At 41.6% G+C, this 16,058-nt stretch overlaps 1 protein-coding gene across 1 annotated transcript in view; it reads right to left on the bottom strand.

Moving 5' to 3' along the window:
• GUCA1C (guanylate cyclase activator 1C) overlaps positions 1-15,806 on the bottom strand; it is a gene marked incomplete at both ends in the record, with an annotated part of 38,332 nt that extends 22,526 nt beyond the window's left edge. The window contains 1 exon segment of the mRNA XM_081085998.1: positions 15,603-15,806. Coding sequence (XP_080942124.1) covers positions 15,603-15,806 — 204 coding nt within the window.
• Positions 15,807-16,058: the final 252 nt, after the last annotated feature.

The raw sequence follows: 16,058 nt of genomic DNA, 5'->3' as shown, positions 1-16,058 counted from the left end.
AAGTATGCTTTTTACAACTTTAAAAATGTATTTGTGTGTGTGTGTGTGTGTATGTGTGTGTGTGTTTTCTGTAGCATTTCTATCCAACAGAAAACCCATAAGTAAAATATGTGGCCTCCAGGCAATGTTCATGACCTGCCAAAAATCACAGTTATTTTCAGGATATAATAAATTTGAAATGCAGGTAGAAAGTTGAATTATAAAGCTTATATGCATATGAAAATAATTATTTTATTTATTACTAAGAGTTATGATTTATATTTTAAAAAGGGAATAAAGTCCATGTTCCAAGCACTGTACTAGTCACTTTCCATGCATTATCTTTCATTCTAACAGCAACCTTACAAATAGCCTTATTATTATTATTATTGTTATTATCATTATTATTTTATAGAGGAGAAAAGTGATTGCCAGAAAACTCAAACTAGTTAAAGTAACAGGACTAGGATGTGGGAGAGTCCAAGGTTTAAACCCAGTCAGTCTTACTTTACTCTAAGACTTTGTTCTTTGTACCACCCTATTGTGTCCCCGAAACTCATTACAACTGAGTTCTCTTTCTGGAAGAGGTGTCCATAGGCTTGAAGAGATGGGGCATGCTCCATGCAGCGTGCTGCTCTGGAATCCTATGCGTGAACTCTTCCGTCGCACAGTTGCATAAAGTAAGGGAACTCTGAGTTTCTGAGATGCAGCCCCTTGGGGCTTGTGCTGCTTCATACCTGCTGCTGCCCAAGTAAAGCTGGTCTGTCTGCTCTAAGCTGCTTAGAATCAGGGAGACTTGTGAGCCCAGAGGGTTCTTGGGGCTACCACTTCCAGCCCCTCCCTCATCCTGCCCCTTAGCCATCTGGCCCAGCAGGACAAAAGTTGTTCATTCTCCTCTTGCCCTCTCCTGCTGCCTGGTGTCTTCGATGAAGATTTCCTCTTTCCATTTTTTATCCTTAACCCCTGTCTCCCACCCCATAGACAACAGCCTCTCCCAGGAAATTTACCCAGCTGCCCCTCCAGAACCTGAAGTGTACCTACTGGTCCTGCTTTCGTCGATCCAATTCTTAGTCTTCATCCATACTCTTGGCTAGGAATCTATAGCCTTTCTTTGCTGTGTAGCTGGTTCTTGCTTTGGCTCAGCATTTCTCCCTCTTCAGGGCCTCACACCTGCATCACAGCCCTGAGTAATCCTCCCATTCTCCCCACCCTGTAAAGTCCCTGGGTAAGATCTCACTGTGGATGTCATCCAATATATCTAATATGGTATGGTCCTGCCATCTCTCTCTCTCTCTCTCTCTCTCTCTCTCTCTCTCTCTCTCTCTCTCTCTCTCTCTCTTTGCTTGATTAACCCCAAGAAGCAGAGACATTAGGGTAACTTGTCTTTGTTTACTTGACTCAAATTATAGAATTAAAGTTCTGGAAAAAGTCTTTCGTTTTGCAGATGAGAAATGGACTGGACTATTAATAATAATAATAGTCATGATGACAATGGTAACTATTGGTGTTCACATCATACTTGCTATACGTATCGTGCCAGGTATTGTACTTTACACACATGAGCTCATTTAGCTCTAACAAGACTCTACACAGCACTGACCAAGAAACACATCATCCTGGGTCTAGTGACACTAAGACCATAGAATAGAGATAACTGTTATAATAACAACTAGAGATAAAACCTCATTTGTTCTAGTGGATCCTCTTATTCAGGAAAACAAATAATTCAAATCTAACAGAAATCCACCAAACTATAGACCCAGATTAACCCCATGTCCTCCCACAACATTAACTTTCTGCCACTTTTCACAGAATCACTATCTATGAAAAATGCATGAATTGTCACAGCCCTTAACCTAAAGACATGTAGATGTTTTCTTTTTTCACATGTGACACTTTTCACTGACATTTTACCAGCTGTGGTGGGTCAGTAGCAACATAAGAAGTGAAATGTTTGAAAATGGTTATTAGATGGTCAGAAGGAAGGAAACCCAGAGAGCTGGTGTAAGCACATTACAGGATTGAGCCAACACTTATTAGGGATATTTAATTTGCATTTTAGGAACTGCAAGGAAAGCAGGCAATATAAAGGCCACCTCTATGATGACAAATACCTGTGAATATTTTTTAAATACTTTTGTATATTTTTACAATTTATAAGGGAAATGTTATGTTCAACATATACGACCTTATCCATTTTCACCTCCAGGCAATTATATTAATAAGAAACACAGACTCCCTCTCAGCCATGGAATTGCTGGAACGCCCTGAGGAGCGACTCCCCTCTGTAAGATGAGAAACATACACTGGCTTGGTAAATTGGTTTTCTAATGTGATCTTTATGCAGATCAGACACGGTTGTTCCTGACTCAGCCATGACTATACAAAATCAAGGATCCTAGGACACAGGCTTCTTATAATATTTACTCACCAGGCATTTGATTATGAATAGGTTTCCTGGCTGTATCAGCAAGCCTTGACCATCTGCCCCCAGGAGGCAGCCAGCTCAGCAGCTGTCCGACCCACTGTGAATTAGAAGCCCGTCTCACGTGCGATTGGGGAAGCAAGACAATTGTCCGAGCTTGATCATTTCTGAATGAGCTAATTACAGCAGTGGCAGCCTTTTGCAAGGCATTTCCTCAGGTGGCCAAGGTGGGTTTCCTCTTATAAATAGTCTCCCTAAACTGACATTGCAACAGATACAATAAAATCCAGCCTCACCCTGATTCAGTCAGCCTGTCTCCTAATGGTGTTGCATTTCCTAGGAAAGATCCTGGATCCTTGTTCTTTAATGAATAGGAGAGTAGAAGATGTAGAAATGGTGAAATAGATAGTGGAACATATCTACAAGTAACATATCACGTAATACTTGCTTCAAGGCCATGTTCCTTTACCAAGACTGCAAAAAAAAAAAAAAAAGTTGAGGAACTGCTTCTGGATTAGTAGTTTTGGACCTAGAATCCCCTTTTTGTATGTATCCATGGTACACAGCTCTTTGGTGGCAGGAATGGCCCTAGAACCCAGTTTTTTTCCACTTTGTGGTCTTTCTAGTCTAACAGTGGTGCTCATGTCTGGCTGCACATCCCAACCACATTGCAACTTGAAACGAGCAAAACAAAACGAAACCTTGCTTCTCCATTCAATTGGACTAGAATGGAGATCCAGCCACTGGTATCCTATCTAATAATAGAGAAACATGGTAATTAACCGTAACTTCGCTACCCTTCCCATTGGCTAATCAGCAGGATATGCAAATTAACTGCCAACAAAGATGGCGGCCAGCAGCCACGCAGCTGAAGAGAGCAGGAGGCTTGCTTGCTCCAGTGATGAAGGAAGCCAAGATTCCCCACTTGCCTCAGCCCACCTCTGAGCTCCAGATGCAACAATGTTGCAATTATAGAAGCTAAACAAACTCAGATACCTGCTTTCAACCAGGTGGGCCTCAGAGCTGGAGCCGGCTCTCAGCTCCAGTGACAGCTACAGAAGCTAAATAAATCCCAGAAAGAAAAAAAAAGAGGCTGGGAGCTTCAGTCACCTGCCAGCCTGAAAACAGCCCTCAGCCCCTCACCCAGGCTGGCCAGGCACCCCAGTGGGGAACCCCACCCTGAAGGGGGTGTGACCAGCTGCAAACAGCCATCAGCCCCTCTTCCAGGCTGGCCAGGCACCCAAGCAGGACCCCCACCCTGACCTGGGACACCCTTCAGAGCAAACCAGCCAGCCCCCACCCTTGCACCAGGCCTCTATCCTATATAGTAAAAGGGTAATATGCAAATTGACCCTAACAGCAGAAAGACTGGGAATGACTGGTCACTATGACACACACTGACCACCAGGGGGCAGACACTCAATGCAGGAGCTGCCTTCTGGTGGTCAGTGTGCTCCCACATGGGGGAGCTCTGCTTAGCCACAAGCCAGGCTGATGGCTTCCAGTACAGTGGTGGTGGTGGGAGCCTCTCCTGCCTCCTCAGCAGCATTAAGGATGACCAACTGCAGCTTAGGTCTGCTCCCTGCTGGCAAGTGGGCATCCCCCCAGGGCTGCCGGGCTGCCAGAGGGATGTCTGATTGCCAACTTAGGCCCAATCCCCCAGGGAGCAAGCCTAAGCCAGCAAGTGGTCACCCCCAAGGGGTCCCAGACTGCGAGAGGGCACAGGCCGGGCTGAGGGACCCCCTCCCTCCCGAGTGCACAAATTTTTGTGCACGGGCCTCTAGTCTTATATAATAAAAGCCTAATATGCAAATCGACTGAACAGCAGACTGACTGTTTGCTATGATGCACAATGGCCACCAGGGGCAGACGCTCAACACAGGAGCTGCCCCCAACCAGCAGGCCCCAGGCCAGCCAAGATGGGTGCCAGCAGGGGCCCCTGATCACCCCACCAGTTGCCCCACAGATCAGCCCTGATTGCCAGCCAGGCCTAGAGACCCAACCCATGCATGAATTTCGTGCACCGGGCCTCTAGTTTTTCATAATAACCCCACGTGCTTCTACTATGTAGCCAGAATTGAGAAACACAATTCCAACAGATTTTGTTAAAATATATGAGTTATAACAGCCAAAGTTTAAATGTATATCAGCAGGCACAATTGATATCTTTAATGGATAAAATTTTGTGAAAGGCTCAGCCAAATGTTAATAATGGATGATATATGTGAAAATGTTCTGTAAATTATAATGTGCTAAACAAATATGAGGTGTTTTATTATCACCAGCAAATGTCTCCTGAGATCATCTATGTTGGTGGTTGTGAAGTTAATAGCCTTGGTCTTTACCCTTAAGAGACTGCAGTCTAAGCGATGGTCATTTCTTTCCAGTAAATGTGCCCGAAGGATAGCAGTGGTAATTGTGGTCACCTTGTAGGTCAGACAGTCAGACACTGCCTTACAGACTGCAGGGCAGCCAGGGGGTTAATGAATGGCAGCGATTATGACTCAAGTTAAAAGCCAGGTGGCCTGCTCCAATTTTTTTCCCCAAGAAACTTCTTTTAATTAAACCTTAAGAAATATCAAAGGATGAAAAACAGAATCAGTGTTAGAGCTCTCAAAGGATAACAAGTTTGTTCATCTGAAGGCAACAAAAGAAGTAAAAAAAAAAAGCACATGAAATTCAATGTCATGAATTCCTTTGTAATGAAAAACAAAAGTAAAAAAAAAGAGAACAAACTGGAAATAGTATTCATGACAGACACTGCAGAGGGTTATTACATATATAACATAAAAACTTCACATTAGTTAAGAAAAAAAATTCCAATCCATAAACCAGCAAAAGGCAAACATAAATGGGTTTCTTTTCAAATCACATAAATCTTTCACTTGCTCCAGTTTTTAAGGGCTCTCACACAAAGAGAAGCGAAGGAAGCAGATAACCAAAGGTCACTTCTGAATTTCAAGTAGAGCTGGAACTCCCATGAAGGAGTTGTCCTAGTTAGGTTAAGAAGACAGTCAAAACTCTAAAAATGATTCCCATTTAATTAATTTCATTCTCGGATGGGCAACCATTGCAAGGGACCAATATTGCCTCAAACAGCACAAATGAATGTCTATGGCTCTGGGATCAATAGAAATGAGAAATGGTGGGAAAGCAACTCCTGCCCCTGCAGGCACTCTTTCATTTAGAAATAGAATTTGAAATTGATAAAAAGTATCGTTAATCTTCACTGTTATGAAAACTGCGGGGGTTGAGGTCAGAGTTATCTGCATTTTACAGATAAACATATCATCTCTTTGTGGGCTGTATTTCACGTTTTTGCCAAGTTTCCGCCTATGTTATTTCACAGGAGCTCAGTGAAATGCAGGCAGGATAGGTCTTGCCTGATTTTAGAAGTGATAACTTTAACATAAAGAGATTATGGGCCTCGTCCAAGATTACACACAGCAGTAGGGTCAGAGCTGAGGGGCTGGGCCACCATCCCCATGATGACAAAGAGATTCACCACAGGACTTATCTAAAAATAACAAGGACTTCTGATACATTAAAGCTAGGATTTGATTTGTGAGGATATTTATAGGAAAACTAACATGTACTAAATCCCACAGGTGAGTGCTTATCCTCACTTTTCTTTCACTCACCATTCCCTCACTCTTGCTTCCCAGGAGTTGTCTGAGGCTATTCATTTAAGTAACCTGAAAATTTGCTTTAGCCGTTTTATCCTAGTGTTTAGATGTATTCTAGTTCTGACAACTGTTTTTCCACCTTAAACCATCATTCTATTCCTGGTTTGATTTCCAAACCCACAGATTCAGAGAAACCATTTTACCTCCCTTGTTTATCTCGGAGTCTTAAGAGGCAAATCTTCGAACAAGCGTTCTGGGTCCATTTCCCCTCCAATCCAGCAGCATCTCTACTCCTGCTCCAACAACCAGGCTTTTCTTACCCCACTTCTGCTCATTAGAAAAGGTCTCCTGCATGCACACATCTGGCAAATGGTGATTCCTAGAGCACCTTGGGTCCTATCTAAGGGCTGCCACTGGCACTGTTTGGATAAAATCCAGATGTCTCGGTGTGTCCCTGAGGGACATGCATTTACCTTCTTACCTAATACAGGCGCAAGAACACAAACCAGGAGCCAGAGGGACCATGAACTGACTTTCTAAAGCTCTAGAATAGATTTTCCAAGCAAGTCACCCACTACCAGCATCTCGTACTCTGAGTGTCTTATGCAGCCCCAACTACAGGCTGGTCACCTGTATGGAGCAAAGGATACAGATGAGGTGCCTGGAGTGTGCTCCCTTGGCCTTAGTTAAGTTCCCCATACCCTTCTTTCTTCTATCTCATACTTTAATTTGAGCTTTTCTCTTCATTGAAATTCTCAACTCCTTTGTTAAAGTTGAAATACCATAAGTTAGAGTATAGCCCTTTGGGTCAGACTGCCAGCATTCCAATCCTGCTGTGTAGTTTCAGACAAGTTAGATAACCTGTCTGTACCTCAGTTTCTTCATCTGTAAAATGGAAATGATAAAAATGGTACCTACTCTTATTGTTGTGAGAATTCTGAGATAATAAACATAATGTCCTTAAAACAGTGACTGATACAGAAATAATTGATAATTCGAGTTCTTCACTTCGTTCGCGATCCCCAAATGCCTCAACTTCTCCAGAAAGCCTTTCCTAACTAACTCTACAACTTAGTCTTCATGCATCTCCTGGGCCCAATAAATGTACCTTGAATAGAGTAGTCATGCTAGTATGTCATATTATACAGCCTTGTTTTATTCTTTGAGCATTTAATCTTGGTATAATGTTTATTCTCAAGTAATTTTTCAACTCTTTGGGGGCACAGAAAATCATGTCTTCTACCTACCTACTCACCCTCATCCTCCCACACCTCCACAATTTGAGTGTGATTTTTCTAACTACCCTGATGGGATAAAATTAGAGACTTCCCTGGCCCTTCCATACAGTCTGCTGGTCTAGGAAGAGGCTGGACCACAGGTCACATTACTGGATAGGGTTTAAAGCCCAGGCAGTGTTGCTCAGTGATTGAGCATTGACCCAGGAACAAAGAGGTCTCCAGTTCAATTCCCGGTCAGGGCACATGCCTGGTTGTGGGCTCAATCACCAGTAGGAGGTGTGCCAGAGGCAGCTGATGAACGTCTCTCTCTTATCGATGTTTTTCTCTATCCTTCCCCTTCCTCTCTCTCCAAAAATCAATAAAAACATATTTTAAAAAATAAATAAATAAAAGCATCCCTATAACACCCGAGACCCATCTGGAACCTTGCAACTAGAGCTGGGCTGTGCCCTCTCCATCTTTGATTATTTACCACCTTTTATTTGTGAAGAATGCATTCGTCACCCCTCTGTATTGTAAACTCCTTTGAGGAAAGGAACCAATTTCTATTCATCTTTGTACCTACTTTCCTTCTGCAAGCCTCCAGGTCTTCAATAACTATTTGCAAGTGAAGTGGGATAATAATATGATGTAATCAGGATGTGACTTTGCCCCCTGGAAATCCTCTCTACCATCCAGACCTCCCACGTTCAGTAAAGACATTTATTGCTTGAGCGATAAGTCTTTATAGCAAAAAAAGCAGAAATCAAATGTTCATTCTTAGATCTCGAGTTTCAGGAATTTAAGCCTTCCAGGATTCTGAGAATAAAATTGGTGCCATTAACAAAAAATTTCGAAGAATACATAAATTAGAGCCAGTTTCTCTAGTTTCTCCTGGCTACTCCCAAAGTAGATAAAGATTCCATAGACTGGGGAAGTATGGAATAGGGAAGGAAGAGTTACAAGACACTGGGCTGTGGGGAGGAGGAGGGAGAGGGTACCACTTTGAAAGGCCAAGAATGGTTGGAGGGCTGAGTGACAGATATGCCAGGTGGGGTTGGCAGATGTAAAAGCAGAAGCACCTATGATTCACTGACTGGGTGGAAACTCGCCATGTTTCCCTGAACCTGACATAGTTTTGGAGGAAAGGCTGTAAGGAGTACTGGTCGGACAATTCTGAGCCAATCTACAAGGCTTCTGTGCCTAGGAGTATAAAGTAACCAAGAGAAAACTGGACCCAGCAGGCCCAGCTGAGCAAGATAGCAGTCTTCTTAGTGAAGTAGGAGGTGAGACATGATGCTATCTCAACAAATGCCTATTAATATCTTGAGGTTTAGAAGTGCCCATGAGGTTTATATGTAACCCTGGAAAGTGGAGGGAGACCTCTCCTTGGTAAAATGGGGACTAAAAGTATAAAGTAACTGCATTATAAAAAACGAAAGTTACATTTCTTCAATGCCTGAGTATATGAGCTGAAATTCTTATCTCTACACAAGTTAAAAATATTTAATATTGGTGCAGCTACTGTGGAAAACAGTATGGAGTTTCCTCAAAAAATTAAAAATGGATCTACTATATGACCCAGTGATTCCACTTCTGGGAATATATCTGAAGAAACCTGGAACATTAGTTAGAAGAATATATGCAGCACTATTAAGCCAAGACTTGGAAGCAGCTAAAGTTCCATCAGTGGGTAAATGTTTAAAAAAGCTGTGGTACATTTATACAATGGAATACTACTCAGCTGTAAAAAAAAAAAAAAAGAAGAAGGAAATCTTAGCTTGTACCACAGCATGGATGGACCTGGAGAGTATTATGTTAAGTGAAATAAGTCAGTCAGAGAAAGACAAGTACCATATGATTTTACTTATATGTGGAATCTAATGAAGAAAACAAACAAACAAAATAGAAACAAACTCAGAGAACTGTCTGACAGGTGTTAGAGGGGAGAGGGTTTGGGGAACTGGGTGTAAAAATGTAAAGGGATTAAGTAAAACAAAAACCTCATAGACACAAACAATAGTATGGTGATTACCAGAGGGAAAGAAGGATTGGGGTAGATAGAAGAGGGTAAAGGGGAGATAAATGATGACAAAAAGAGACTAGACTTTGGGTGGTGAATGCACAATACAATATACAAATGATGTATTATAGAATTGTACACATAAAACCTTTATAATTTTATTAACCATCTAGAGGCCCGGTGCACAAAATTCATGCACGGGTTGTGGGGGCCAGGTGTCCCTTAGCCCAGCCTGCACTCTCTCCAATCTGGGACCCCTTGAGGGATGTCTGACTGCCTTCTCACAATACAGGACTGCTGGCTCCCAACCACTCGCCTGCCTGCCAGCCTGATCACCCCCTAACCACTCCCTTGCCAGCCTGATCAATGTCTAACTGCTCCCCTGCCAGCCCGATTTCCCTTAACTACCCTCCCCTGCAGGCCTGGTTCCCCCCAACTGCCCTCCCCTGCAGGGCTGGTCCCCCACAACTGCCCTTCCCTACAGGCCCGGTCACCCCCAACTGCCCTCCCCTGCAGGCCTGGTTCCTCCCAACTACTCTCCCCTGCTGGCCTGATAACCCACAACTGCCCTCCCCTGCTGCTCATCTTGTGGCAGCCAACGTGTGTCCACATGGGGGAGGCCATCTTTGACCACATGGGGTTGGCCATCTTGTGTGTTGGAGTGATGGTCAATTTGCATATTACCTCTTTATTATATAGGACAGTGATGGCAAACCTATGACATGCGTGTCAGAGGTGACACACAAACTCATTTTTTTGGTTGATTTTTCTTTGTTAAATGGCATTTAAATATATAAAATAAATATCAAAAATATAAGTCTTTGTTTTACTATGGTTGCAAATATCAAAAAATTTCTATATGTGACACGCACCAGGGTTAAGTTAGGGTTTTTCAAAATGCTGACACGCCGAGCTCAAAAGATTCACCATCACTGATATAGGATGTCACCCCAATAAATTCAATACAATTTTTTAATGTATATATTTTTTTTCCAGAGAGTATTTAAATTTATTTATCTTTTATTTTTTGTTAATCCTCTCTGGAGGATATTTTTCCATTGATTTTTAGAGAGAGTGGAAGGGAGAGAGAGGTACAGAGAGAAAGAAACATCCATATGAAAGAGACACATCAATTGGTTGCCTCTCACACACGTCCTGACCCAGGCCAGGGGATCAAGCCTGCAACCAAGATATGTGCCCTTGACCAGAATCAAACCTGGGACCCTTCAGTCTACAGGCCAATGTTCTATCCACTGAGCCAAACCAGCAAGGGCAATTAAAAAAAAATTAATGAATAAATTTTAAAAACCTTCCTTGAGATAATCACTCCAATTGGGCTCTAAGTAAGAATTTGAAAAATACAGTGGCCATCCTTGGTATAAATATGAGACAAAAATGGAGAGAAGGAGAGAAAAACAGAAAGGAAGTGTGTGTATAAAAAAGTGAGGATACTAAAATTGTCACTTCCCCTATTATTTTATTTAATTATTTTGAAAATATCTGTTCAACATCTACTTTATGCCATAGGTGCCTGGTCTGGGAAAGCCATGTAACCAACCCATATATCTCTCTCACATCGATGGTTCTCTCCCTCTCCCTTCTGCTCCCTTCCTCTCCCTCCCACTCTCTCTAAAAATCAATGGAAAAAATTTCCTCGAATGAGCATTAACAAAAATAAAAAAATAGAGTCTTTATTGTTATATTGAATAATGAAGTCCTTGTAGGTGAAATCATATAATGTTTGAGTGTTTTTTTAATTATAAAAAATTTTCAGAAAAAAATAAGACTTCGAAGCAAAATTTTGATGTGTTGAAATGGATTATGGGTCAATGGGAGTTAATTATTCTACTTTTGTATGTGTGTAAAATTTTTGTAATAAATTTTTAAGTCGCTTCAGTTTAAATTTTGTGGGTGGGGTTTTTTTTGCAGTTAGTCTTGTGTTTTTTTTCCAAATGCACTATTAAATTGGCTAAATAGCAATTAATAATATTGTCTTGAAATTCTCAAACATAGTAGATAATGCATCAGTGTCATCTTTTCAGGTCTTCCTCCCTGAGTCCCCTTCCTTCTTTTCCATCTGGATTAGCAGCACGTTAGGCTTTCTACATAATATTTGATCTGGACTTTCCTTCTCCATGATCCTGGATGGAACATATTTATTTTCCTATGTTGGATTCACTCTCTCCGTCTTTGTCAATAGATGCCTTCATTTTACTGAAGCATGTGCTCCAGTAGCTTCCTACGGGGCGGGGGGTCGGGGGGGAATAAGTGTGAAATAAAATTTTCAGTCATTGAATGCCTTTATTTTCTCTCACATTTGATTTGGCTTGATGCTTTCCCCCTCAGAATTTTAGAAGCATTTATCCATTTACCTGTACTTCTAGACTCTAATATAGGTCTTAAGAAGCTCAAGGTTATTTTTCTTTTTTGAGAGAGAGAAGAAGAAAGATGAGAGAAAAGAGAAGAGGGAGGGAGGGAGGGAGGGAGAGAGAGAGAGAGAGAGAGAGAGAGAGAGAGAGAGAGAGAGAGAGAGAGAGAGAAACCTGCAACCTAGGTATGTGCCCTAACCAGGAATCAAACCTGCTACCTTCTGGTGTAGAAGATGATGCTCCAACCAACTGAGTCACACTGGCCAAGGAAGGCTATTTTGATTTCCATTTATTTCCCTTTTGGAAGATTTTAGGATCTTCTTTTAACCATGTTTACAAAACTTTTCAGCATATGCTGTAGGTTGATCTTTTTCTGTTTATTGTGCTGGGCCCTTGTGTCTGATAGGTCTAGGAAATTGTTCTAGTTCGTTTTGTTATAATCTTACATTTTCTCTGGGCTCTTTTTCTGTGACTCTTATTCACTGGATATTAGACCTCTTAATTCTATTTAAGACATTTACTTGGAGAAATGCTATATGGAAGGAAATAGGAAGAAAGTCAGGGAAGCTTGGGGGAGATGTCAGATCAAAATGTTAACCTGACCCAGGTGAAGGGATCAAGAAAAGTGTCCTAAATGCTCCTTAAACCTATGGTTGTGGACAAAGCCTCCAGGGAATCCTTGAGTCAAAGGCAGGTGACAATGGAATCCCCTGTCTTTTAGGAATGAATAGGCCTTATTATTTCTGCTGCACTCATTCACTGGTGGTTATCTAAATCCAGGCATGGACTCAACACAAATGCAGTGATGGGTCTCAAAGTGACTCACTGGGGCCAATGGTCAATTAACTAATTGCCTTTCCTTGTGGTCTGAGTTGCCAACATCAGTACGTTTTACAATCATATGACTTTGAATGCGTTTGTCTATGTCCTGTGCCTGGAACTGTGACAGGCACATTATAATAAGCACTCAGAGAGCATTAACTATTGTTACTGAGTGCCAAAGAGAAGCCTGCAAGGGTGTGGGGTTGGGCAAAGGACTTGTTATAAACGCGATACTCTAACCTTCAGACTCTATTTACTTTTATGTCATGCACTATTCAAATAAGTTTGGTTAACTTGAGTACAAGCCAAACCCAGGTTTAAAAAAGGCAGAGTAAAGCCCTAGCTGGTTTGGCTTGGTGGATAGAGCATCGGCCTGTGGACTGAAAGGTCTCAGGTTCGATTTCGGTCAAGGACACGTGCCTGGGTTTCGAGCTAGATCCCCAGTAAGGGGAGTGCAGGAGGCAGCTGAACAGTGATTCTCTCTCATCATTGATGTTTCTATCTCTCTCTCCCTTCCTCTCTGAAATCAATTTAAAAAAATGTAAAAAATGGCAGAGTAAAAAGAGATTGGAATGTTAAAGCTTTAACAAAGACAGGTATTTTCAGGAATTTTAACATTAGGAAGCTTAGCCCCAGCAACTTCAATAGGCATGGGTGCTTCATGGTATTTTATAAATGTAACAACCAATGTTCATAATAATGAGTGATAAGAAGAAAATGTTTTGCCAGCACTTTGAGGAGGAGGAAAGTATGAAATGCATTTTAGAATGACTTCTCCCCAGAACAGGTAAAGCAGCAGAGGAGCTCCACAGAAAGAATAAATCCTCCAGATTATGGACAGCTGATAGTTTTATTGATCTAATTACATCCATGGCTCTTTTGTTTTCCTTTGCATAATTGCATATCATTTTTACTATCACTTGATAATGAACAATCATTAGCCTTCTCATTTTATGACCTGATTTTATGTAGAGATCCCCACACCTTTCATGGCATTTGTCATCACTGCCTGGTGCTCTTGCTTTCTAAGCAAACATAAAATCTCCACAATAAATTACGAATCCTAGCAGAGCTTCCAAGTCATTTACATTCCTGAGATGGGCTTGGCCACCACGTGGCTGTCACTGAGAGGATTCTCACTCCTATGGCACATGCCCTAGGCCATCTGTCTGGACATGGTCTGGCCCTGCTTCCCCGACAGCCGGCTTCCTTTTGTTTCTATTCAGCACTACCTGTCACGTGTTCCTGCTCGTGCCTGGGAACCACAGACATGCACAGTGCTTTCACAAACAGTGGGCTAACAGCAGCGTCGCTGTCCTGGGATATGACATCGACACCTTTGGAGAATAACTACAGAACTTGATGGGAAGTCTTCTTCTAACCTCTTAGGAGTACTGTCTGAGCCAAGAAGCTGCTGTCTAGAACAGGCTTCCACTGTGAAACCGAGAATGACAGTGTGAGAGAGCAAGTGAGCATGCCCTGAGATAGAGGTAGAGACAAAGAGAAACAACACGCAACATGCACATGGTATCCTGCCTTAATCCCCCTGCTATAACAAAATACCATGGACTGGGTAGTTTAAAGCAGTTCTTTAGGCTGGGAAACCCAAGATCAAGGCACAGGCAGATGCCCTGTCTAGTAAGGGCCAGCTTCCTGGTTCGTGGATAACTGTCATCCCATGTGTCTTCACATGGAGGAAAGGGTGAAAAAACTCTCTCTGGGGGTCACTCTATAAGGGCACTAATCCCACTGAGGAAGTCTCTGCCCTCATGACCTGATCACCACCCAGAGACCCCACCTCCAAATCCATCACATTGGGGTTTAGATTTGAACATGAATTTGGGGTGGCTCATTCACTCTATAGCACATCCAGAACATATTTCAGAGTGAAAACACAAGCAGAATCTTTCTCTTTTTCCCACTGACCTGTAAGCTCCATAGGGGCTGAGCCCCATTTGCACTCAACTATGCTAAGTACAATTTATGAGGAAAACACAGTCATGCTACACAGGAGGCGCTTCATTCATGTTTGATAACATTGAACAAAAGACAACTATGTCCTCAAAGAAATTTGTTCCTGACGTTACTATAGGGATTAAAATAGCCCTTAATTTCACACAGTTCTTGGTTATTAACTCCAGTTCTTTGTTATTAACTCCTTTGGTTATCTGCTTTTTGGCTTTGGAAAAGGATTGTGCTGGATTTCACACATCCTAACAGTCAGCCAATCATTTCAATTGTCGTAAATTCATCAGCCATTCTTTCTCTTCTATTGTCTTGTCCGGCCTTCCGATGTCAGCTGTTTATCTATGAGTAGTATTCCCTCTTCCCTTTTATTCTAGATGGCATCAGTACATTTTGAACTTTACTGATCTACAAGTAAAATAACTGAAAAGCACAAGGAAAAACAGGCAGGAACATCTTTAGCCTGGTATTTCAGATTACTTTTTTGGTCTTATTTTTACTATTCCATATCTTCTTTTCTCTTCTTGATATTTTTCCAACCCATGAAATTAAATGTGCGGAGACTCCTCAGGAATGAGTAAATTTAGGACAATAGCTGAGTAACTATCTTTAGAAACTAAAATTTATCTGAATTTAAAACTATAAATAAATTGTTTTGTTTTTCCCCAAAAACTAAATTAGTCAGATACGAGGGAAAGAAAAGTATTATGAAGCATTCCCACTTTTGATTTGGGCATGAACAACACATTGGCTAATTTGTATTGATTTTATCTGCCAATCTAGATTCAATCGCACCTTAGGAAGCAGATTTCTGTAATTTGCTTTTCTATAAAATGTCACCATTGCATTAAACACTTTGAAAATAGTCTTTGTAAATCAATCTGCACTTATTAGATTTGTTTAAACGATAGCATTAGCATTCCATGCAGAGATTTAATTTTGGTTTTAAAATAACTCCCTACATGCAGAACATTTCCAAGGGTGGAGTGGCTAGTTCCCAATTATTTTCATGCCGTCAGTGCTAAACGCATTTAATAACTCACTTACCCACAAGCTGTGGGGTCTCTGAAGACCTCCCTAATTCAGAGGGATGCACATGTTTTACCTCAGGCTACTTTATATTTTAAAAAAGGCAAAATGCAGAACCATAGCCAAATGCAAAGTATAAGTTCTTACCTTGTTCTTGTCAAAGGTATTAGAGACTTGATCAACATGTTGATTGGCCTTTTGATTCAGACCTTGCAAACCCAAGAGTGTCTTAAATTCATGCAGAGTTTGCAGGCCAGAGGGATATTCCATCATACATTTTCTGTACCACACATAGGTCTCTTTGGCAGGAATTGCTGTCAGGCCTTCAGCTATAGATATGCTATGTCCCATTGTGACCCAGTCTGCAGCTTTTCCTTAGGTTGTTTCCAGGTAGGATCTGTCTGTATTAAGTCCCTTACTCTTCATTAAAACTGGAGGCTAACATATGCCCTTAGAAAGCTACTCTAAACCTCTTACAGCTACAAGCTAAAGAAGACTAGAAAGCCAGTGAGATGAACTTATCTGTAGTTTTAAGGTCTTTTACCACTGATGGGGTTGTGCTAACTTGCTGTTCAGAGATACAGCTCTCTGTGTAGGGCAGAA

Source organism: Myotis nattereri, assembly GCF_964212035.1.
Source record: "Myotis nattereri genome assembly, chromosome: 3".
NCBI classification, from domain to species: domain Eukaryota; kingdom Metazoa; phylum Chordata; class Mammalia; order Chiroptera; family Vespertilionidae; genus Myotis; species Myotis nattereri.
Note: the sequence above shows the minus strand (reverse complement) of the source record. Positions and strands in the feature narration are given on the sequence as shown.